This window comes from Capricornis sumatraensis, chromosome 1, assembly GCF_032405125.1.
Source record: "Capricornis sumatraensis isolate serow.1 chromosome 1, serow.2, whole genome shotgun sequence".
Taxonomy (NCBI): domain Eukaryota; kingdom Metazoa; phylum Chordata; class Mammalia; order Artiodactyla; family Bovidae; genus Capricornis; species Capricornis sumatraensis.
Genome location: NC_091069.1, coordinates 96,278,450 through 96,303,824, shown reverse-complemented (window position 1 = coordinate 96,303,824; position 25,375 = coordinate 96,278,450). Strand labels below are relative to the sequence as shown.

The 25,375-nt window shown below is 46.3% G+C and overlaps 1 protein-coding gene across 3 annotated transcripts; it reads right to left on the bottom strand.

The window, feature by feature from the left end:
- Positions 1 to 399: 399 nt before the first annotated feature.
- Positions 400 to 25,375, bottom strand: SEMA4F (ssemaphorin 4F). Of its 3 annotated transcripts, XM_068964528.1 has the most exons (14): positions 25,176 to 25,375; positions 22,184 to 22,335; positions 21,495 to 21,554; positions 21,211 to 21,309; positions 16,103 to 16,196; positions 6,181 to 6,300; positions 5,935 to 6,086; positions 5,199 to 5,377; positions 4,816 to 4,963; positions 4,483 to 4,705; positions 4,234 to 4,343; positions 3,962 to 4,122; positions 2,942 to 3,000; positions 400 to 2,719 (listed from the first exon to the last, which is right to left on the bottom strand). In XM_068964528.1, exons 1-14 carry the CDS (start codon positions 25,321 to 25,323, stop codon positions 2,109 to 2,111), a joined length of 2,316 nt encoding a protein of 771 aa, XP_068820629.1. In that variant the 5' UTR covers positions 25,324 to 25,375; the 3' UTR covers positions 400 to 2,108. The 3 variants fall into 3 exon arrangements, with proteins under 3 accessions (XP_068820629.1, XP_068820637.1, XP_068820647.1); XM_068964536.1 differs by lacking the exon at positions 21,211 to 21,309; XM_068964546.1 differs by lacking the exons at positions 5,935 to 6,086; positions 6,181 to 6,300; positions 16,103 to 16,196; positions 21,211 to 21,309.

Below are 25,375 nucleotides of genomic sequence, written 5' to 3'. Positions count from 1 at the left end.
CCCAGAGACTCCAGGTCCCTCGGAAATATCCCATTCCCTTCCTTCCTCAAAATAAAACTAACCCATAACCTCAAGAGAGTACAGTGAGTGAGGATAAACCGATACAGAGCCCTCCTCCATTCCCACTAAGATTAATGAGGTCACCAAGGTCAGATGCATCTGAAGAGTATAAAAATGACAGGCCCTGCTCCCAAAACCTAGACACTGGCAGCTAAGATCTGACCAGGGATGACCCAGGACAGGATGCTTATGTGTGGCAACAACTCTTCTCCAACCAAATGAGGCTTCAAGTGACGGCATGTGCCATGGTTTTCAGAAGGATAAACTGTGTGATTATGGCACAATAAGACAATTGTTACAGAAACCACCACTACTGGTATAGATGGTGCTTTATTGTTTACATGTTCCCTCATTTAATCCTTGCAGCAGCCCTGAGGTAGGTATTATTATCCCCACTTTACAGATGAGTAAGCCATTGTTCCAAGGTTAGATCACTTGCTGAAGATCACACACTTATTTACGACAAAGCCACCAAAAGTCACAACCCAAGGGGACTCTTGAGTAGTTCACGGGCTGTTGTCAAGGAAAGTAGAGCTGAAAACCTCAACTGGGAAAGGCTGGACCATTTCTGAGAGTTCAGGGGGGTCCCTCACCAGGGATGAATGAGGCACATTCACAGGCCAAGACTGGAACTGAGCAGGAGAAGCTTAGAGCTCCTGGGAGTTGTGAAGCAAGAGGAGGTCTTTATATTTGGTGAGAGTTGACGTGTCTTCAAATAGGCACAGGGCCCACCTTCCAAGGAATGGAGCAACAAGAAGGTATCCGGCAGCTGCCAGTCCAGAGGCTAGCCACAGGGCAAGTGTGGCAGGGCAGGAAGAGCTGCCCCTGCTTGGCACTACTTCAGCTTGGCCAACACGGGTTGACTTTCAGGTAGTGGTCCTTTCCTTTTGTTAAGGCTTGAGAATCTGATGAGAGTCATAACCCCTGCCCCCCGAGAAAAATACAGACACACGTGTACAGACAGCATCTTGCATATGGTTTTAGGGAGGCCGTGAATCTCAGGTGAAATCCTGCTTTACAGCAAGGATGTCATGAGTAAAGTCACCGAAACAAACCTATCTTTGTGAGGCTTGTATTTACCATGACTGTTCCCATTTTGCTATCCCCTGATATTTAGAATGTTGTGAAGTTTTAACGGAAGTCAAGGAGAGGGTTCTAGTCAGAGAAAGAGTAGCTGTGCATGGCAGTGGTGGCAGCCAGGAGGCAAAAACAAAGAGAGAGAGAGGGTCATATGCACTATTCCACCCAGAAGATCACTTCCGGGGTTTTTGTCTACTCAACAGAAGGGCTGTGAGAGGTGATGGAGACAGGGCAGCGGTTTTCTCCTTTCAGAAAGGAGAGCCATTCCCTCACTGGCTACAGGGTCTAAAGTCCTGTAGGCATTGCCCTTATTCCAACCTGACCCTCTCAACATCCCATGAATACACCTGAGCATCGGGGCAGTCATCCATGCACGTGTGGCCAGGTAATCTATGAACACCCATGTATTTACACATGCTCTTTCACGGAAGAAGGAAAACTGGGATGGGGTAGATCTCAGGACAGAGATTGCGTGTTGCAGTTTGGGGAGCATGCATTCCCCACAGAGAATCACATAAATTTCAAGGATCAGCAAAAGGAGTCAGTCACATGAGCCCCCAAACACTTCCACGGTTCCTCCTTCTGGCCAGGGCCCAACCCGAAAGCAACAGCGATGTCCTGGGCCAAAGCGCCAAACTAACAAGCCCAAGAGAGTGGGCTGAAGGGGTCACAAGGGTTGAGCAGGCAAGTGCAGGAAAAATCCTGATTCACCGCAACAGCATTTCTGATCTCTCAGGGGCATCAGGCAAAGGCCTGGCCCTGAATCCGTCCAGGCCCAGAGAGAGCAGACAGGGAAGTCGACGTGACCATTCAAAGGACAAAGAAAACTCAGAGGCCATGGTGACAATCCAGGCCCACTGACCCCCCAGCATCCCAGTGGTCATTCCATCCAGGGGTCACTCATGCACTGGTGCTTATTTGCCCGGCCCTAGATGGATGTCTCTGTGCTGGTGGTTATTTGCCCGGCCCTAGATGGATGTCTCATCACAGGTGGCTAGAGGGGCCCCAGTTAGCCGAATGTGGGCTGGGCTTGGGCAAGGATCAAGTAGAAAGGGTGGAGGGAAGCCACCAAAGCCACTGCCCCTCTTGGCCAGGGCCAGGGGCAGCCGCTCATCTTCAGGAGAGGGAGAGGGAGGATCCTGGCTGTAGCTTGTGGTACCAGACGGAGGGACCCCCAGGTCCAAGCCCACCTTGTCTCTAGCCAGAAGTTCCCTTTGTCGCAGCCGCTGCTGATGCCGGCCAATCAGGAGGAGAGTCAGGGATGCTGCAAGAACTCCCAGGAAGAAGCCTGCTAGCCCAGCCCCTACTGTGTGAGCCTGGCTCAAGGGGCCCTGCGGGGTGCCCCACACCAAGCTGTAAGCAGCCACCACTCGGGCTGCCCCACCCTCCCGACACTCACAGGCATAAGCACCCATGGCCCCTGGGGATATCACCACTTCTAGCCCCTCCTGCCGGCGGGGGAGTGAAGTCACGCCGCTGGGCTGGCGCCACACGCAGGATGCCCAGGCTGAGCTCGGGGAACACGGCAAGACCACATGTGCAGCTGCAGCCACTGGAACTTCAAACACCACTGGGTGTTCTGGAGAGAAAGCAAAGGCACAAACGATGGTGAAGCTGTAGGTTTGGGGTGACAGAAATGTGGGGTGATATGAGAAGGGGCCTTGGGGGACAAAGCCAAAAAGTGGATTCCCAAAGACAGTAAGGCTGCCTTATCTTCCGGAAAACAAGTTTTAAAGTAGGTCCAAAAAGGACTACTTTCTAGGCCCTTCCAGCCACCCATATTTCCCTAAACCATACAGACCTCCAGGCTCTTCAGGACACAAAGAAGAGACATCCGCTGACTCTATGTCTTGAACCAGCCTATAAAGAAGAAAACACTTGATAAATTCAGTGTCAACATCCCCTCTGCCCTCCTCGGTACCACTGAACGTTCACTTGCCAATTGCACCTCCTGTCATCTCATAAATCACTTCTAGAATTATCAGTCAACATTCTCTTCATCCCTAAACTTTTTCTCAATACCTTTTAGATGCATGACATTTTCTACAAATTCTACAAATATTTCTAGTAGTCGACAGAAAATTAAATCTGCACGAGGTCTGCCAGAAAGACATTTGGTGGGGTACTTTAAAAGAAACACAGGAGCCTTCCAAGAAGTACAGCTGGTTGTCCATAACCCCAAGATTTCTCTGGAAATCTCTGGTAAAAGATTTTTCTGTTAAGAGAAAAGCTTCTTTTCTATCACAATTAATCAAACTCCTGTTAGGATCAGTGAGATGACTGTCTATTTCATAAAATAGCTCAGCTAAAGGCACATCTGTGGTTGTCACCAGCACTCGGTACTGAATACAATGGGAATAAATCACCTTGTAAGTGCATAAAAGTGTAAAGAGAAGGATTAAACCCAGGGGAGTATTACCATTCAGAAACTAGCTGGAAAAAGAACCAGTAAGACAGACATCTAGATAGGTGAGAGAGGTAGGAAGGAAAATCAGGAGAATGCAGAATCATAGAAGGCAACAAGATAACGTTTTTCAAGGAAGGAAAGAGGGAGTGAAACCACTTCTAAGAGCACTTGTAAAATGAAAACTGAAAAGCAAATGGCAACATGCAAGTCAACCACAGGCAGGGCAGCTCCAGCAGGGATGAGGACAGACGGATGAGTTAGTATGGGCTGACAGATGGACACACAAGTGATACGAGCACACAAACCACACACACACACACACACACACAGGGCAACATTAACCCATGAGAAATAGACTCAGACGGATGGCTGGGCCAGAGCTGCGACACCAGGCAATGTAATAGCCACACTCACCCTCCATGCTCTCCAGGGTGGGCCACACACGCAGATAGCCGAACGCTCCAGGCACAGGCAGGGTCTCGGGCCAAAATGCACTCTGAGCAGCTCTGCAGACGGCCGCAGTTGGCTGTATTCACTTGCGTCACCTCAGTGCGGGAGCCAACCAGGAGCCAGTTCTACAGAAAGGGGGTGAGCAAGAGGAACGTGCTAGCTCTCCCAGACCTCAGGGTCACCAACTGTCTCATTCAGATGTCTTCCCACCAGACTTGCCAAAATCTACAACTCACTTGATATAACTTCATACTCTCAACTGGCTGAGGCTCTGGGAATAAGGCCAGATCCTCAAGGACACTGAGCTGGGCTCCAATCTGCACTGCTCGGTGGAGGTGTCCATCCTCTAGGAAGCAGGCAAGGGGCAAGACATCATAACATAACTGTACCTGTGCCTGGGACCCTGATTACCTGTATACAGGGGACCCTCTCTGGCCACAGCCTGTGTGCACTGGATGGGCAACTTGCTTGGCTATTAAACATACCTGTCCCCAGATAGAGCACATCATACTCTTTCCCTGAGAGGCTGGGCACCCTGTGGGCCACAACTCTGAGGTAGGCTGTATCGGTCGTGACCAGGAGGGGGCGGCCATCAGCTGGAAACACTGGCCTGTCCATGAGTGGGTGGTCCCGGATGAAGGTGAGCACACGGTCAGGCAGGAAGAGTGATGAGCCAAACTGCTGGAGCTTCATGTGGTTGGTGATGCACTAGAGGGAACACAGAGTGCGTGACGAAGCTTCCAGGGGCCAGGAAGTGTCTGTGATGCTTAGCTGGATTCTTGTCCTAGTGGGGCAATTCAGTTCTTCAGCTCCCTCACCTCTCCAGGCCTGGGCTGGGGTACGTCATTGTCCATGACAGGCAGTCCCCTGTTGCAGTCATGTTTCAGCTCTCTGAAGGGACCATTCAGCACAGCCCGAATATCTTGGGGTCGGAAGGAACAGACAGCAGAGATGGCAGCCCCTTCCCTGGAAGAGTCACAGATTGGAGCCAGATATTTGGCAGGAACTCGGGGGAGGCAACTCAGCCCCCGTCGAATGAGATGACCCATGAGAAACACACAGGGAGCTGTGTAGCCTGCCCCAGGGCAGAGGGAGCAGGGTTCTAGGGAGAATCCACCCTACTCTGGAGGAGACCGCACTGACACTGAACCAATCCCAGGTATCTTCCACCCTGTAACTCTCCATATCAGGAGCCCCTCACCACTGGGAGGAAAAGATGCCATAAAAGACAGGGGTCCCTGCTCCACTGTCAGGTCGAAGAATGGCCACGTCCTGCAGGACACTCGAGGCCCGGCCATGCTCAGGCCCTGGACACAGCAGGTCAGCCTTTAGAAAGGTCGTCCATCTCTGCTGGAGGGTCTTCCGGCCCCCAAGATCGCCCTGGGATGACAAGCACGTAGGAAGTTCTCTTTAGAAGACCAACGTTAGGGAAGGACCGTGGAGACCGATACACACTCCCCCCCAGACACAGTCAAGGAGACAGATGCATAGAAATGCAAGGACAGAGAGAGACTAACTGAGGAGGACAGTGTGACATGGAGCGGGCAGGGTCACAGTAATGAGCGTGACCACGTTTATTGCACACGTGTAAAGTGCTGCACTACCTGCTTCACATAAGGTGCTTCCGTTAGTCCTCAGAACAGTACCTGTTCCCGCCCAGAGTCACACGGCCAGTAAGCAGTGTAGCAAGGACTGGAACCCAGGTCTGTCTGTCAACAGTTCCCGCCTTTAACCTCTACACTGCAGTGTCACACGGGGTAACAATGGGGTAAAAGAGGCCAGAGCCCTTTCTCCCACATTCCTCACGCTGCCAGAAAAGTAGTAAAGGCCCAGCGGAAAAGGAGATGGAAGAGAGACACAAAGACAGAGGCCCGAGGAAAAGACGGGAGGACAAGCAGAGCAGAGAACAAGGCGGACAGCTGGGACCAGGGCCTCACCGCGCACACACGAGCCACCCTCGGGACTTTAACTCGTTCGTAGGAATCAAACGCTCGGGAAATCTCCGTAAAGAAGAAGTAGATCTCATCGTCTCCATCTTCATCCCCCCACTCGGCGGGGCTCAAGGCCACGGCTGCAACAAAGGCTGGGGCTGGGGAGACCGGCGGCTTCAGATCCCACGTTCATAGCCCGGGGCCGCCCAGCCTCCCCCCACTCTGTCCCCGGAGCAGCCCCCCTCTGCCCACCGTTAAGCCAGGATGGCAAGGTCTCTGTCCGGACCCAGTCCTCAGCGCGACCCACGGCCCGAGAGATGATCGGCTCCGTCCCCAGGTAGTTCTTCACAGTGGCAGCGTAGAGGGCGCCCCCTGCAGGGTGACAGCGAGAAGACGGGCCGTCAGACTCGAGGGAGCCTGCAGAAAGGGTCACAGGGGCAGAGGCGGGAGTAAAAGCAGGGGCAAGAACCCTCAGGGGCTGAGCACCCATGTGCCTGCCAGGCACTGCTAAGCACAGGGGGCATTATCTCACTTAAACAGAAACAAAGTGTTCCAGGGCAGTAACAGGAACCAGGGTTAAGGGGAAAATGCTGGAATGTTCATGTATAAGAAAGAAGAATAAAAGCTATCGCTGTGGAAATCAAGATTTTCTGTTGGTCTGTTTCTTGTTGTTGTCATTTTTGATGACTTTTCTGTTCTGCAATATGCTAATTACATGATAACTTTCCAGGAAGAGGTCTGCTCTGCAGCGTGTTCCCATCTTGCTGAGCTCTCCCACTATGGTGAGTGTCGAAAGGAACTAGTGTTCTTCCTGAGCATTAGTGGCGTACGCTGCCCTGGAACAAATCACAACTTTAGGGTACACTAGCATCATTTAGGGAACTGATCAAAATGCAGGTTCCTAAACCTGGGGCCCACAATTCTCACTCAGTAGAGTCGGGGGTTAGCCCAAGGACTACGTTTCAAACAAGCCGAGTTACTATGGTGTGGGCGACTCAAGACCTCACTTTGAAAAACACCAACCCAAGGGGTTTCTGGATATTTCACAGCCAGCCACAGGAAGCAACGAGGAATCAGATCCTTCCTCCTGGTTCAGTGGCAGAGCAGAGGTGCTCTAGCAATGGTGGGAATCGGAGAAGTGAGATATCACAGGCATTCTGGGAAGAAATGGAAGGTGCAGCTCTGTGGGCTGAATATAAGAACTATAGCCACTCTGAGCAACACCGCCAAAGGCTCGGGCAAGAGTGGAGAAAACGACTTAGGGGATGCAAGAAGGTCACAAACCCCCTACTGGAGTCTTGAGGATCACAGGGACTCTGCAGATAACAGAGAAGCATTCCTTCACCATCTACTACATGAGAGGCACTGCGCTGGGTGCTTAGAACATCACTGCTCCCCCAAGAATTCCCAGTTGAGTCTAGAAGACCAGTGTAACCAGATACCAGCAGGTGTGGACTCCTAGATGTGTTGGGGAGCACCGAGAAGGACCCAGCCACATCTAAATAGGAGAACAGCATCTCAGAGGTCATGTCTGAGCTGGCTCTGAAGAATGAGCAATTTGCCAGGCAGAAAGACTTCAGGGAGAAGACAGGCAAGTGGGGAAGGGGGGGAGCCATGTTTGGGTATGTGGGGCACTCCCTGTGGCTGAAGCTCCCACAGGGTGCAGGGCAAGTAAGCAGAGATTGCTAGAGGTGCAGTGATAGGCACTCAGTTGTGATGACTCTTCTCTGTATCACCAGGAAAATGTGGACTTTATCCTAAAGGTGAAGGCAAAACCTCAGAGATTTTCTTGAGGAGGAGTGACATAGTTTTGTTTTTTAGGAAGACAATGCTAATTAAAAGGGCCTTCTCACAGTAGAAACTAATACAAAATTGTAAAGCGACTACACTCCAATAAAAATCAATTGAGGACTTCCCTGGTGGTCCAGTGGTTAAGAATCTGCCTGCCAATGCAGGGGACGCGAGTGCTACCCCTGGTCCAGAAAGATTCTGCATACCGCCACTTGCTGCCAGTAAAGTCACCACAACTCATGTCTGTGCACAGCAAGGAAAACTCAGAGCAGCCATTAAACAATTAATTCGTTTTTAAAAAGGACCTTCATACAGTCGTGGCAAGAATGAAGGAAGACTAAGGCACAGCAGAGGAAAGAAAGAGGTTGGATTTGGGAGATATTTCTGAGGTTACAGCCCATTAACAAAATTTGAAAATCGAGTATGAGATATGAAAGAATGTACTGAGACAATGTCTCTAAGGTTTCCACCTATAAGATGGACAATAGAAGACGGTGATATTATGAACCAAGTGAAGATATGACGGAAGGCTCATAAAGGAGGTGGCCTGAGAGGAGGCGATTTCAGTTTTTGGATGCGCTAAGGTTGAAATGCCTTCGGGACATCTGGTTGGAGCCACTGGAAGGCAATCGAACAGAAGGGTGTGGCCAACAGGGCCAGAGTCAGGCAACCTGGGAGTCATGTTTAGGTCACTATGTGAACCTAAAAGCCAGGGAAAAAGGGAGACGAAAACCCTGGGGCACTGCCACTTGAGAGCAATTGAGAAGATCATGTCAAGGAGGCTGGAGAAGCAAGCAAGGCTGGAGTGCTGGAGGCTGGTGTCCAGAAACCCCAGCAAGAGCCGTGGGGTCCTGCACGCTGAGGGAGGCAGCAGAGGGCAGGGCCACCTTGAGGGAAGCCCTGCGACCCGGGCTCACAGATGCTCCTGTGAAGCTGCATGTCTCAGGCACTGAAATGATAACCGCTAAACTTAAAAACACTTAATGCAGGGCAAAAAAAAAAAAAGGTGGGAGGTCAGGAGGTAGGAGGGGAGACTACACTATCACCCAAGCTTGTGAAAGGCATCCAAGCATTTTAGAGTCAGGAAGGGTTGGGTTTGAACTCTGAATACTTATTAGTAGTATGAACTAGGGCAAATTACCCTTCCTAAGCCTCAGGTTCCTCAAATTAGAATATAGATAATACCGCTTTCCACACAGAGCAGTAAGATAAAGTAAAAATAAAGTGTTAGTCGCTCAGTCATGTCCAGTTCTTTGCGATCCCATAGACTGTAGCTCACCAGGCTCCTCTGTCCATGGAATTCTCCAGGCAAGAATACTGGAGTGTGTTTCCATGCCCTTCTCCAGGGGATCTTCCTGACCCAGGGTTAGAACCCAGGTCTCCTGCACTGCGGGCTGATTCTTTACCATCTGAGCCACCAGGGAAGTCTTACTCAGAGCAGTGCTTAAAGGTTAAATGAGATAAACAGAGAAACCCAGGTGGGGCCTGGCGCACGGCTGGCATTCACCATGCGTCGGCTGCGGCAGCTTGCGAACCTTGGAGGGCCATACGCTTGCTTTATTGCCCTAAGGCAGGAAGCCACAATTATAAAATGGCATCCCGTTTCCTTCCAGAGTGTTTCAGAAGAGAGAAAATAAGATTTGGGCCATAGCTTCTGGCAGCTAAGGAGCAGCAAATAAAAAATCTTCAGTAGTTCTGGGGTGGGGGGGACGGGGTGGGTAGGGGTGGGGGAGAAGTTGATACAGAAGCCAGAATTGGAATGAAAATTTTTCTAAAAGCATTGTATACCAAACACTTTAAAACCAAAATTCTGACAGAAGCTGTGTCATGGATACCCTGAGAATGGGGGGGATGTGGTGAAAGAGAGAGTTATAAATATTTTGGAAGCATAACTTGATGTGTTTGAGGGAGAACAGTCGAAAATACTGTGGAAACATTAAAGGACCACAGACAGCCGTGCAGTGGCCAGAGGTGAAGTCCCAAGACTTTCTAAGGGATCAGTGGGGCAGCCAGCAACTCTGGAGCCTAGAACTGCGGAAGAGCACGTTCACTCAGGGTGGGAGAGCGGAGGGCCACAGAGGGACCACAGGAGGGATCGGGCGCTTTGGGAGGGCGCAGCAGGGCTTCAGGTGTTCTAAGAATACTGAGGGTTTTGCAACACAAATGTCACACACACACAGAGGAAAAGGAAGAGCAGCCTTCGTAGTCACAGGGGCAGGAGTCCACAGGAGCCCACAGGATCACATGCCCTGAATTTCCCGGAACAGTCCGTTTCAAATATTCTATTGTACTGTTCATACAATAAAATATCCCTGAGAAGTTGTTTGGGAAATTATTGCTGACCAGATCAAGCTAGTAAACATGAAAATATACATCTATGATACTGGCAAAAGATGATATGTCACAGAGAGTGATGCCCAAAGTGCTGAATTCAGTGAATAAGGTAGTCAGAAAAAAACACCAGGTGTAATTCAACCCTATTTAAAAAAAATTATATATATATATATATCTTTAGTTGCAGGAAAGATTGAAGGAGTTACAACTGTACAGTGTTACTGATGCTTGTTTCTGACTAATGAAATAACAAATAATTTTTATTTTCTCCTCTCTATTGTTTTGTATTCACTGAATGCTTTTTGTAGTTAGCATCTTTTATTTTTATAAATCTCCCCCCAAATTAAGATACTGTCGTTTTGGAAATATGAGTAAAACAAGATTGAAAACCACAAAGATGAAGAATCACAGCCAAAGAAAGGTGACAACTATGTGCAGAAATAGGTCTCTACTTGCTCAGAGGTAAAGTCTGTGAACACAGACTTCCCAGATATGTTAATATCTCAACATCGACAGACTAGGATACAAGCCATGGTAGTGAATATTTCACTATACCCTTGAGGTGTTCAAATTTTAACTCTGGTATCAAAATGCCCACTTTTAAAGAAGGTTTATAATAAGAATTATCACTCATTGGCTTTAAAAAGAGGGCTTTAAACATATCCTGTCCTGCCTTCTTCCTCTCTCTTTTCTTCTCATGGCCAGAGCTTTGCAGGGTAGACAGCTGGTGTGTGTGTGTGTGTGTGTGTGTGTGTGTGTGTGTGTGCGCATGCGCATGCACACACGCACGCACGTGTGCACTTAGTGGCTTCAGTCATGTCCGACTCTGTGCAACCCTATGGACTGTAGCCTGACAAGTTCCTCTGTCCATGGGATTCTCCAGGCAAGAATACTGGAGCGGGTTGCCATGCCCTCATCCAGGGGATCTTCCCAACCCAGGGACTGAACTGGCATCCCTTGCGTATCCTGCATTGGCAGGTGAGTTCTTTACCACTAGCACCACCTGGGAAGCCCAGGATAGACTGCTATTGACCTAATATTCTATATTTCCTTATCTAAGGATTATACTAGCTTTTTTTTCAAGTCTATTATCAGGACATAATTATAGATCATTGGAGATGCGGTTTTTACCCTACCTTTTCCTCTGCTGGCCATATAGGATTTCTCTAACTATCTCGTTTTGGTGTGTGAATGCTAGTCTCAGGGTACACACACTCATGGATTTAAGAGATAACCTTGACCCAAAAATGCAGGCAGCGCCAGTACATCTGGAACACGTACAGGGCTCCTTGACTGATGCAGTAATCAAAAGATGCAATGAGACCAAAAGGAGAGAAGAAAAACAGGAGATGGGTTCCCAAGAGAAAACAAAAGCTCCCTTCTGCTTTTCTTCGTAAGAGCCCTGTTTATTACCAGATATGACTGGGAGGGCCGAAGATGACAAATCACCTTCTCCAGCTTAGGTACCTTGGTGCGTGATGGCACGAATGCACTCACAGAAGGGGACACTGGCGGAGAAGGTTTGGGGGAGGTGAGTGAAGACGATGAGCTCGGTTTGGGACATGCTGATTCCGAGATTCCTGTGGGACATCTAAGTGGAGCTGTCTGGAAGGTAGCTGGATGTGTGGTCTGTAGCTCCAGAGAGGATATGGGAGGCATCAGAATTTGGTGGAAACAGAATCCATAGGGCTGGCTGAGATCACAATCACAAAGAATACAAGAGAAGAGGATCTTGGGAACCCCAGCATTTAAAGGATGAACAGAAGACAGACCCTGCAAAGAAGACTGGAAGGAATTGCTGACGGTCTTAGGCTAATGCGAACATTACTGTCAAAATATTTGCATTTTTCCAAACAGGAATAGTGCAAATAGAGACATTGAGATCATTTTTTTTAATTTTATCTCAGTGCAGTGCAGATAAATGTCAAATTTGAAGATAAGATTTCTGAGACTTTTTCCTAAAGAAATACAAGTACCAGTAAACACATGAAAAGCTCTTGTGATCTAATAGAAATGCTAATCAAAAACATCAAATTGGACTCTGGAGAAAGTCACTGTTTTATGTTTATTAACTATTTTTGGTTATAGCTAACAGGGTGTAATGAAACAGACCCTCTCATCACTGCTGGTAGGACTAACTGAAGAGCAAATGTGGCCAAATCCATCAAGTACTATAAAAATTTTCTATATCCTTTGGCCCAGCTATCCTACTTTTTGGATTGACATGTAATTAATTGCTGTTGTTTAGTTGCCAAGTCATGTCCGACTCTTTTGTGACCCCATAGATTGTATCCACCTAGCTCCTCTGTCCATGGGATTTCCCAGGCAAGTATACTGGAGTGGGTTGCCATTTTCTTCTCCAGGAGATCTTCCTGATTAGGGATCAAATTCGTGTCTCCTGCATTAACAGGTGGGTTCTTTACCACTGAGCCACCTGGGAAGCCATGTAACTAGATTCATGTAAAGGATTTACATAAAAATTTATATAAAAGGATTCCTTATGCAGCATTATTTATAAAAGCAATATTTTAAAATCTGAATGTATAATTATATGGAAATAAATAATTGTACTATATTCATACGATGAAAAAGTATGCAATCACTGAAATCTAATTTTGAATAATTAAATTCTACGATGATAAAATGCTCAGTATACAATACTAAGTGAAATATACATAATTCCAATTTACCATAAATGTACACATATTATATTTATAATACATGTACACACACAGAATAAAAGAAGATACCTCAAAATAATAATAGTGGTTCCCTGGTGATGATTGAATTACAATCAGCTGTTTACTTTCTTCTTTATACATTTCTGTATTTTCCCAATTTCCCACAATGCATGTTGCAATTTTTATAATTTAAAATAAGAAACACTCCTGCCATCATAGTCTAATATTTTCATTACTAAGAGCTTTTACTTTTCTTTCAAAATACCTCTATTATCCTTAAAGACATTTGTATGACTCCTAACTGGGAATTTGGGTTCTAATTCTTAAATAATGTTGCTGTTGTCTTCTATCTGCGATTTAATATTTTCAAAGCAGAGAGACAGCAGGGTTCAATAGATCAGCATTAAAAGCCCCAGCTAAGTATTGGCATACATCAGACCAAGAGAAAATTGCATCATAGCCCTATACAGCACTTCAGAGGGAAATACTTAATTTGTATATAGCTTTTAAGACTTTTCTTATAAAGTCATGCATAAGAAAAAAGCTTAATGCTAGATCTTACACCCAATTTTTGCTATTCATAAAATACTGTGCAATATTTAAATTAAAATGTAAATTGTCCACACTATTGACAATATGTATAAAATCGATAACTAATGAGAACACACTATATAGCAGAGGGAACTCTACTTACTGCTCTGTGGTGACCTGAATGGGAAAGGGAGTCCAAAAGGGAGCAGATACATGTCTATGGCTGATGCATTTCACTGTACAGTAGAAACTAGCACAACCCTGTAAATCAACTATACTTCAATAAAAATTAATTTAAACAAAAAAACAAGTAATACAACTCCTTCCTGCTCTATACCACACACTAGCCATCAGGCCAGGGACCCAGCAGAGTTTTGAAGGTTATATTGCCATCTCAATGCAGACACTCCAAGCAAATGCGCTTATTTATTTTGAATAAGTAGTTTTCATAGTTAAAAATTTTAATTGTCTGATATTTTATAATAAAGTTTGCAGCAACTTCAGTGAAGAAAGAAAAAACAGTATGATGAATGATGCTAAAAGTCAACTGATTAGGTAGTTGGGGAAAATCAATTTTGACTCCATTCTCATGCTATTTGAAAAATAAACTTCAAATAGATTAGAGTTAAAATGTTTGGGAAAAAATTTGAGAAGAAAATTTTACTGCTCTCTAACTGAAGAAGGGTTTAGCTTAAAATATATAATCACAAAAGAAAAGATATAGATTGGAATACTAATACCTTACCTGAAAATTGGCCCAAGAACATGAGCAGAGGATTGGCCAAAGAAGAAATAAAAGTAAGTACTAAAACATGAAAAATGTTTACCTTCACTAACATTCAAAGAAATACAAATCAAAGCAAGGTGCCATTTTTAGCCTCAAATCAGCAAAAAAGAAGACATTTAATAACAACAAAACAGTACAGTGAAATTTATGTGAGGAAAAAAACTCATTCACCACTGATTTAGGGTGTAAACTGGTATACCCCTTCTAAAAACTCAATTAGCAACAGATAATGAGCTGTAAAATATTCACACCCTTTAATATAGCAATCCATTTCCAGGAGTCTTAAAGAGACAATCTAAAATGAGGATAAACATTTATGTACAAAAAGGTTCACTACAGTGTTATAGTGGTGATGGTTTAGTTGCTCAGTCGTGTCCAACTCTTTGTGACCCCATGGACTGTAGCCCACCAGGCTCTTCCGTCCATGGGATTTTCCAGGCAAGAATCCTGGAGTGGGTTACCACTTCCTTCGCCAGGGGATCGTCCTAACCCAGGGATCAAACGCAGGTCTCTCGCATTGCAGGCAGATTCTTTATCAACTTATCCACTAGGGAAGCCCTTGGTGTTATAGACAATAGTAAAAACTTTGAACTGAACTAAATCAATTTGAGAATAAGTTCATATAAATGATTTGGAATTGTTAAATCAGCATATGCTCACAGGTTGAGTAAAATAATATCATTAAAATTTTTCTTCACAAAGAATTTTTAAATTATATAGAAATGCCTATGTTATAAAGTCACGTGACAATATTCAAATTTATGTCCATGCAGCATGACATTTTAAAGTTTCATAATACACACACTCATAAAATTCTGCTTGTCTTAAACTATCATGAGAAAAATGGTTGTGTTCTCACTGAATTTGCAGAGTGTTTGTGGAGCAGTCTAACCTAATATACAGGCTATGCGGCATACAAACTGTTTACTTTGTGGCTACCAAAGAATTAGTCATTCTCCAGAAAAGCTTAGGTATAATCTGTGATAGAATCATTCAACACTTGAGCAACTGTATACGTATAACTTGTTCAAAGGAAGTAACAGAAGAAATTTATTTAATAGTCATTACTGATTCTTCCCGGAGAAGGCAATGGCAACCCACTCCAGTACTCTGGCCTGGAAAACCCCATGGGCAGAGGAGCCTGGTAGGCTGTAGTCCATGGGGTCACTACAAGTCGGACACGACTGAGCGACTTTACTTTCACTTTTCACTTTCATGCATTGGAGAAGGAAATGGCAACCCACTCCAGTGTTCTTGCCTGGAGAATCCCAGGGACGGAGGAGCCTGGTGGGCTGCCATCTATGGGGTCGCACAGAGTCGGACACGACTGAAGCTACTTAGTAGTAGTAGTAGTGGTACTGATTCTTCTGAGCAACAAAGCACTGGCCAGCAAAATATACATGCATGAGCATATATGCGTGTGGACATAAAAAGGCTAAAAGGAAATACCCTAAAATACTAGCGTGGTTTTCAGAGTAGAAATACTCGAGAACTCTGTTAATATGGTACTCACTAGGTATGAATGGGTATTTACATTTAAATCACAATTACATAGAATTTAATATTCTTCCCTTCAGTTGCACTAGTCACATTTCAAGGGCTCAACAGCCCATGTAGCCGGTGGCTACCATATTAGACAGCGAAGATACAGAACGATTCCATCATCACACAAAGTTCTTTTGAACTGTGCTGTTCTAAAAGATTTCTTATGTTCTTTATACTTTTTTGCAAACTCATTATAATATGCATTGTAGTAGATTCCTCTTCTACTGAGGGAAAAATGGCTAAAAGAAATAAGGGTAACAAAGGAAACGTTCACAGTCTACTGTGAAGAGCAGACACATTCTCTAGAGAAAAGCAAGGGAAATGGCAGTCTGTGGGGAAAAGCAAGACACAAGCACTCTGGGAAGAACAGGAAAAGCTAGAAAGAGATGTGGGGATAATAGACATTCCAAGGAAAGAAAAGAAAGGACACAGAAATTCAAACAGCAGGGTGGGGAAGGAGGCGATTATAGCAAGAAGTCACAGGTGCTGGTCTCTCCCCACTCACCAGCCATCACAGCTGCTGACCGCTGAGCTGGCTCAAAAGGACATTTCCCCCGGCCACTCTCAATTCTTTCAACCTGCTGGAAACTGGACACATCCTACAGACCAGAAGGGGGCAATTGGTTTAGAGGTCATGGGGAAGTTCGCAGTGAGAATTACAAAGACGGTCAGATGAAGAAAAAACCCAATTCCCATTCATCTCTCATTCCCCCACTACCATCCCTGTACTCCCAGTCTGCTTTTCCTGATTCCACCGCCCATTCCTGTATTCCCTGTCGCTGCCATCCCTCTTTTCATCAGTTTATTCCTCTTCCCTCAGTTCCCATAGTACCTGACACCCACATGCTCTAATGAAGGAACACCTAGGATGGCACTAGAAGAAAATGAGGGACTGAAAGGTAGATCGCTCTGAAATGCTGCTGAACTGCCAGCTTGACAACTGGCTGGAGGACGTGCTATAGGATAAGGAGAACCAGGGAAGAAAGCAGGCCTCCCAAGGGCGGGAGCCCTTAAGAAGGATAAAGGAAAGTACGGGTTGATATAGGACCATCTGAAGCCCAGGGGTCTAGAGAGAAGGGCCATCCTTCCCCTGATCCCACCCAACAAATAACAGAACCAGAATCAAGGATAGACAGGAGGGAAGGGAATCTGCAAAATCAGTGAAGACCTGAAGCTCAGGTCAGAACCTGAAGATTTGGTGAGGAAGTTTCTTCCTCATCCAGGGATTCCAGAGACTGACCTGGGTTGGGGGGTTTCAGGCGAGGGCAAGAGGTCTAAGAGTTGCACAGAGTGAGTCAGACAGTCCCTTAGCTGAGCATCCAGCACTAAGAGAGGCTTCAAGATAACATCTAAAAATGAAAATCAGGGGTGATTTCAACCTGGACTGGCAGGGACGTTAGATGTGGCCAGTTAGGAATCAGTTATGGCATGAAGTGCCAGCACGATATATCTAGTTCACAAACCAGGATGGACACATGATGCTGCTGGAGCCTAACTGCTGTGACGGTAGTGGGAGTAGCAACTCAGATCTACGTCCCCTGAGCATACGTGTACCACCGGCCCGTTCTGACTACTCACTTATTTGCTGCGGTTGGTAAACAGGGTTTTATTTTATTGAGAGAGGCTTGAAGAAGGTCTGTTAAAATCAGGTGTTATCTGATGTTCCCTCAAAGGGGACTGCTGCTGCTTTGTTTAGTCACTAGCTCATGTCTGACTCTTGCAACCTTACGGACTGTAATCTGCCAGACTCTTCTGTCCATGGGAATACTGGGTCGAGAATGTTCTGGAACAGAGGACCCCACAGAAGCACAATCACCTACCCTGTGTGGCACTGGGCACATCGCAGCTTGAGGAGAAAGATGACAGTTCAATGAGAGCTTACCAAGATGTCTAGGCTCTCTGAACATGGGGTTATTACGTGCTGCTCTGGCCTGTCTTATTGCCTCCTTTTCTCCACACTGCCTAGCCTTGCCCCTAATTTATTCTCCATATCCACCCCAGATTAATATTCCAAGACTATTAGTCACTGACTTGATAAATGCTTGAGTCAGAGAAAGACAAAAAAAAATGGCTCACCATCGCCTCTTTATCCCAAACTACTGCTGCTGCTGCTGCTAAGTCACTTCAGTCGTGTCCGACTCTGTGTGACCCCATAGACGGCAGCCCACCAGGCTCCCCCGTCCCTGGGGTTCTCCAGGCAAGAACACTCGAGTGGGTTGCCATTTCCTTCTCCAATGCATGAAAGTGAAAAGTGAAAGTGAAGTCGTTCAGTCGTGTCTGACTCCTAGCGACCCCATGGACTGCAGCCTACCAGGCTCCTCTTTCCATGGGATTTTCCAGGCAAGGGTATTGGAGTGGGCTGCCATTGCCTTCTCCGATCCCAAACTACTACTTCTAATCAAACCTGGATCACCTGTTATTCCTAGAAAACAATTCCTGAAACTACACCCTTACATTTCACCAAGGACTTTAAAAGGATCAGCCTTTTCTCAGTTCTCATTCTCTTTGATCTTTTTGCACTACTGAATACTTCCGATTCACTCCTTTTCTTGTAATATTCTACTTCTTGACTCCCTTGAAATTCTGCCTCCTGGAGCCCCTCCTCCTATCGGTTGTCTGTCTCCTTTGGTTGGTTCTCTGCTTTCTAAGCCTCTAATCATGTATCCTTAGTCATTTTCACATATTTCCTTCAAGATCTCATTAATTTTTCACATTTCTGCCCAGACTTTCTGTGCGAATCATTCCCCTCTCTAAAGCCTGATGTCTTCCAAACTCTAGTCCATATTTGCACTTGACTGCTGGACTTACAAAGATGATCTATTAAAACTCAACATGTCAAAAACTCATCTTCTTCCAGTTTTCCCAAATGGCATCATTATAGTATGTAGGTTTATAGCCTTTGAGTAACTGAGCCTATTGACTACATAGGTTATGATTACCGTATGTTCAAAGTGACATTTCATTAGGGTCTAAAAGGATAAGACCATTCTACCACATTATCTGAATGTTGAGGTTCTTCATTACGTCATCATGTGTCAGTTGGCAGTCTTATCAGCATCAGTTGGGATGAAGGCAAGTCTCTCAAGTTGAAAGCCAGAGCTATGTAGGCAGGCTTTCATTAATCTGTGGGGCTGGAACCCATCCTTTGACTTTGGCCAACAAGAATGCAAGGCATATAAAGGACCTTTCCTAAAAGATTAGGGGTGAGGGATAGAGGGGAGGTGGTCCCTGTTACCTGAAACAAATCAAATGTCACGTAAGACTGAAGCCACCTAAGGTCTCCTCTTAGGGTGCAGGCTGGATTAGAAGGACAGGGTAGTGGAGCTGAGCCAGACAAACCCTGGGTTTGAATTTTGGCTGTGCCTTGGCCAACATTATCTCTGACTTTTACCTAACTTTTGGGAACTTCTGTTTCATTCATGTAAACTGGAAATAAATACTATCATGATGTGCTATCACTATCATAATAAATAAATATCATGATATGGTGATAAGAATTAATCTCATCTGTGAATGTAAGCATCTAGCACCAAGCCTGAACAGAGTAGACACTCAGTTAAAATGTAGTTCTTCTCACTGATGTTGGTGCTGCTTTTTTAAGTCTAAAATTTATCTTTGTTAATCGCTGGAGCTCTCTCAACAAAACAAATTAAAATATTTTCCTCCATGTCTAATGAGCTGTCACTGAAGGGCAGCACTCCGCATTTTTAGAGCTGGCAGGTCCTATGCTTCCTTCTGTAATAACCTTCATTCTTCTGAGCAATCAACTCTGAGCAAGTTGTTATGGCTGGATCAGCTAGTCAAAGCTCTCAGATAATAGTTATACACAGTCTCCAAGTCATCCATCTGGGACATGAGAAGTTCAGCACTAAGGATAAGGCAAGAAATCGCTCACGCAGATGGGGACTCCCAGGTAGCAGGATAAGACAGGTAAAAGCAGAAGAGAGCATTCAAGGGGTCTAGAGAGCAGTCTTGGGATGCTTGAAGAGTTAGCACAGTTGCTAGTTGTGACTTATATTTTCCTATAAACAACTCTTGATTAAAGGATGATTCTTCATTTCATGAGCTTGCTGGATAGGAGGGTTCAGAAAAAGAGCTGAAAGTCATAGGAGTGCAGACCACAGGCCCCTAGCTTCACTCTTGGTTGCTGATATTCCTCAAGAAAAACAAAAGGATAAGGGTCCAAGTCACACCAATCCTGACAGGTGTGTCCAGAACATTTTCTGTCTAGATACTTATGTAATAACCATTAAAGCCAAAGAAGAACAGAAGGCCCTGTGCAACCAGCTTGGAGCGACTGCACCATCTGTAAACCGTGGCTCTGGTATTCACATCCGTGGGCTCCCTGATCCTATATATACTGGGAAAGGACAAATATGGCAATGGCTGCACCACTGCTACTTTGGGGAGCTTCATGAGAACCGCAGGGAAACTAGACTCTCAATGTTACCTGAAGGGATACAGAGACTGTCAACATCATTCTGAACTGGGAAACCTTCCCAGGATGAGGGAACTAGCCATACCTCAACAGGGAATCTATCACCAGCATGATGAAAATAACATAAGCCCAACTCCCTCTAGGGAGAGCTCAGAGGGACTGACTAAGGCATCAAATATATACAGTTAGAACATTCTTAAGTCAAAAATACAAGGATGACGTGTAACAAAGAGGTTTCAAGGTATATGCTGAGTAGACCCATGTGGCAAAGACTACTGCAAGAGGATCAAGTCAATATCTACTATTAATGACCGTGGTCAGGAAAGGGAACTGTTGCACTCCCTCCTATCCCTAGCAGAAAGGGATAAAAAGTGAAGGATATTTGAGGCTTTTGAGGCATTCCAGGGACTGATCACAAATGTGTGCTGCCAGAATAACAGTACTTGACTACCAGGTAACTGATGGGAAAAGGTGAAGGGTCAAAAACATTAAAACCCTTCCTAAGATGTCACCAACCCCAGGGGCTTTTGAGGCCATGGCCAATCTACATGTTATTAGGGGTATCCATGTCCCAAGCCTGCCTGAGTTTGCGGTTGGAGATGCCCAGGGCTTTAGCAGCAATGAAGAGGATTAAGAAGAAAACATCATTGACAGAGTGCCCACTTTGAAGGCAAGATCCAGAGTATGAGGCCAACATGTACTACATTAGTGGGCAGTGACCTCAGAAGCCGTGAGAGCAGAGTCACAGCCCGCATGGAAAAAGGTTGACAGTGGAGGTGGGAGAAAGTGGTGAAAGTCAATTACATGCCATGGGAGGAAGACACGGGTACAGACAGTGGTGTTTGAGAAACGGACCCAGGTTACCTGGACAAAGCAGGCACAGGGCAAGGAAACCGTGAATTACTGACCTCTGAAGTTCCTCCCCTCAGCCCAGCTAACATCCTCACTTCCTTCACCATCCCACTACGTCCCTCCTTACGCTTCGTCTTCCTCACCTTCTACAGACAACCTCCCTCCCCCTCCCTTTCAAACCCTCCTTCGGTGGACAAAGGCTCTACCCTATGAGGGCATCCTTCACCCACAAGGTTTATCATGCACAAGGGCTGCCTTAACCATGACCCCTGCCACAGTGGATCACAGAAGACCCCTCCCATCCGCCCACCCCTGTCACTCACAATAACCCCGCACTTCGGATCAAAAGCGAAGGTGCCACAAGTGAGGAGGTGAGAGGCATTGGCAATGGCGAGAATCTGGACAAAATTGTGACATTCGTCCTAGGGGTCAGAGATGGTTAGAATCAGAAGCAGCAGGTACAAGGAAAGGTAGGGTTAGGACAGTTATATGCAGCTCTGGGTACGGTGTTAGAGTCCTTGCCTGGGTCCATTGGGATGGGAGCATTATGGAGGGCTGGACCAAGGCCTCAGCTGACACCCAGGACAGGGCCTGGATTTATACCTACCTCCTTCTTGCCCTTCTTCCTACAGTTCTGTCTGTGGGCCTCAGGTACCATCCAGTCAATCTAGAAAGGAAGAGTGACCATTTCCCCCACATTCTCACCCAAATCCCTCCCAAATCAGGGTAGGTGACACAATTCCACAACCTCCATCAACTTGGGAACTTCAGAGACAGAACCCCCTCTCCCAACCACAGAGCACTGCTTTTCACACTGGAGGTCTCCACCCATCAATGAGCAGTGAGATCTCAACCAACATTATTTTTAATGAAATAGAATACATCAGAATGTACCATATGTAGAAGAGTAAATACTGTTTCAAAAGTTTTCTTTCAGTACATACTTTGTGCACTGGGTCAAAATGTACCAGATATTTCTTACTAAGGGATGATCGAAAAAGTCTGAAAGCTATTGCTCTAGAGCAATGTGATGTTAATGATTCCTCTGCCCACTGCCACCTGAACCCTGGTCACTGTGGTCTCCTCCGCATCATCATGAACCTCCGTCCTAGTCTCTGCAGTCACCATGACCCCCCCAGTTACCCTCAGCTGAAACAATGAAGTTGATTATCTACCCTTATTCTTTTTCACCCAGCATTCCCCCTCCTACCACAATACCCTCCCTCATATGCCATAAAACCGAGGACCCAATCACATGCTCTGGAATCTTAGGTCCTCCCCACTCTCATCTCTCACCCTTCGAGGTCTCTCCCCTGAAAAGGGCAGGGATACAGCGAAGATCGTGTCCTGGGCGCCGACATAAAGCATGTGAGAAGCAGGATCCACAAGGAGAACTGAGTAATTGTATGTCTGAGGGACGGTGAACCGGGTGAGATAGGAGTCAGCCTCTAGCAGGAACAGAGAATGAGAGTGAAATGTGATATCAGCCATCATTTCATAACAGTTAGGTCCACAGGAGCAAAGCCAAAGGGGCCAATTTTTTGCTTTCTTCCAAGAACCATTTATTTAGCAGCCTTAAGGACTAAAACAAAGCCTTGACAGGCCAACCATCTAATTTCCTCAGGGACAGATAACTGATGAGGCACACAATAAAGTATGGTTTTTCTATAAAACAGTTTATTAAAACAGCATAAATATTAAGTCTATTTAATATTGGGTTGGCCAAAAAGTTCATTTGGGTTCCCATAAGCTGGTTATGAAAAGCCCAAATGAACTTTTTTGGCCAACCCAATATTTATTTCCATTCATAGCAACATGATACATAATTGAAAATACCATTAGAAGGTATGAGTACTTTCCTCTCTAAATCTCCTTTTTAAAAAAAATAATTATTTAATTGTCGTTCAGTCGCTAAGTCGACTCTGCCACTGCATGGACTGCAGCACTCCAGGCCTCTCTGTCCCTCACCGTCTCCCAGAGCGCACCTAAGTTCCTATCCACTGAATCAGTGATGCTATCCAACGATCTCATTCTCTGCCGCCCTCTCCTCCTCTTCCTTCTTCTTCTCTTGCCTTCAATCTTTCTTACAATCAGTCTTTTCCAATGAGTCAGGTACAAACTATTGTTACTTAACAGTAACTTCTTTTTACTTAGAAGGGAAATGTCTCACTCTTCTTACCAACACATTAGTAGACTATTTCCTCTCTCTCCCACCACCCTTGATCCCAACCTGATTCTACCCAAAGAAGTAGACAGTCGCATGGACAAGAAGAGAATGTGCTTCGGAAACAGATTCTACCCACAGTTTCAGCCCAAGCTTAAATGTGGCTCTTTCGCTTACCAGGTGTCTGATCTTGAGTATGTTACCTGCCCGCTCTGAGCATCACTTTGCTCATCTGTAAACACCACCATCCAGTATTGTTGGGAATCAAACGAGATAACCTACATGGAAGCATCTGACACATACTACGTATTTCACAAATTGTTCCTTTCTTCCACCCTTAAGCATGTGTTCTGTTTGGGCCAAATCTAAACACGTATCAGCATTCAAAACTCTGATCTAGGACTTCCCTGGTGGTCCAGTGGATAAGAATCCACCTACCAATGCAGGGGACCCAGGTTTGATCCCTGGTCCAGGAAGATTCCACGTGCCATGGAGCACTTAAGCCCCATGCACAACTCCTGAAGCCCACAGGCCCTAGAGTCTGTGCTCCACAACAAGAGAAGCCACCACAACAAGACGACCATGCACCACAACAAAGAGTAACCCTTACTTGCTGCAGCTAGCGAAAGCCCACACACAGCGACAAAGACCCAGTGCAAAAAAAAATAAAGTAGATAACTAATTAATTTTAAAACCCTGATCTATTTAAAGATTATAACAAATAAGATGACTTTACCTTCTTCGCTCAATCCCTGGCTCTGGGGCCCTGAATTAATACAGCTCTGCTCTACCTGCTTCATCTGCTCAGCTATCTTCAAGACTGGTAGAATGGCCATGCAGGCTTATATGTGCTGATTGGAGCCCCACCCACCCCATCCTCCCATACTGATACTCATGTCTGGGCTGTATCCTGCCTACTCTCCCATGCTTACTATTAGCCCCAGATCACCCAACCACCCTCAGATCCCCAACTCTGCCTCGCCTTGTCATATGGATTCCTGGATATGAACCCAACCTGGCAACCTCAATGCCATGCTGTGGCTATTGCTCCAACAGAAACTGAAACCCAGGCTCTGATCACAACTTTGTCTTCTGGATTCATAGCATCCCTATATGTTACTGGTCTGAAATGACACAGTAATTTAGAAAACTCTATTACCCGGTTGTGAGTTTTTCCCAACAGGTTGTACTCTTGGTTTCACTGGTTCTGTCTGTACAAGATGCTAACGCTCAGGGCCCACTGCGAAAAACACTAGGTTAATGGCTACACTCATGCCCAACTCTGCAAAGAGCCTTTAATGTCTTTAAATCACTCCAGTGACCACCTTTAGCCTCATGGCATCCCTTGGCTACTTTCACATCTTTTGAAAGGACATCTCCCTCCTCCTTTTTTCCCTTCTGAAGATTTTAAAAACCATTTAAACAGAATTTTAAATCAACTCATTGAATCGTTTCCCAGCACTCAATGTAGGGCATGGATAGAGGAACACTGAGGAAGTTAGGAGGGTTATGTTGGATCAGATAATGGGAGACCAGGAGTTGGTGTCAGAGATGAAAGGGCTGCAAGTGGGTTAGGGATATTAAGGCCATGAGTCGGACAAAAGGCTCCGAGGAGGTTAGAACTGAGGATAAGGGAATGAACTTGAGAAGCGGGCAGATGTAAATGCTTAGCTGGCAATCAGAAGGATGGGTGTTTGGAGTAGTGTGAAAGATCGATGGGTTTGGTAGCAGGATGGTCGTCAGGCTAGCATGATGGAAACAAGTGCATGTGAGGAAGAAGGGAATAAGAGAGGAAACTTGGAAATGGACAGTCTCCGGCAACCCCCATTCCCCTCCCCGGGCCTCGGTGTCTGCGTCTACACTGTGAGAGGAGGCTGCATAAATAAGGGAGAGCGGGAGCCGCCTGGGCGTGTCGTAGGAGCCCAGTCGCCCGGTCGGGTGGAGCGGCACCACGTGGGGGTCCCGCCAGCATTCGGGCGAGGCACGGGCAGCGAAGGAAGCCGTGGACCGAGCTGTGGGGGCGCGGGGTGCTGCCCGGGTGAGACCGGCAAGTGGGTTTGGGTACCTGCAGGCGGGATCTGGGCCGGGAGCCAAGGGCTAAGGGCGAGGGCGCCCGCGCCTTACCGGAGATAGGAAGCGAGATCCTGGGGACCGAATGTGGGACGCGGCCACACACTGGGCCTCTCAGCAACGCCAGCAGCAACAGCAGAAATAAGGGCGAGGTCCGGGAGGGCCGCAGGCGCGGGAGAAGCCGCGCGACAGAGCCCGTCATTTTTGCCACCTCCTGGCCACCGGGGTGTGGCGCGCCCCGCAGCCTCGCTCAG

Excerpts from the sequence above, each read along its gene's own strand:
- SEMA4F (XM_068964528.1), bottom strand. The coding sequence starts at position 25,323 with ATGACGGGCTCTGTCGCGCGGCTTCTCCCGCGCCTGCGGCCCTCCCGG. Across the intron at positions 21,310-21,494 it reads GGAAGAAGGGCAAGAAGGAG|GACGAATGTCACAATTTTGT; the intron begins GTAGGTATAAAT and ends TCTGACCCCTAG. Across the intron at positions 6,301-16,102 it reads GTCAGCAGCTGTGATGGCTG|GGGGCGCCCTCTACGCTGCC; the intron begins GTGAGTGGGGAG and ends GTCACCCTGCAG.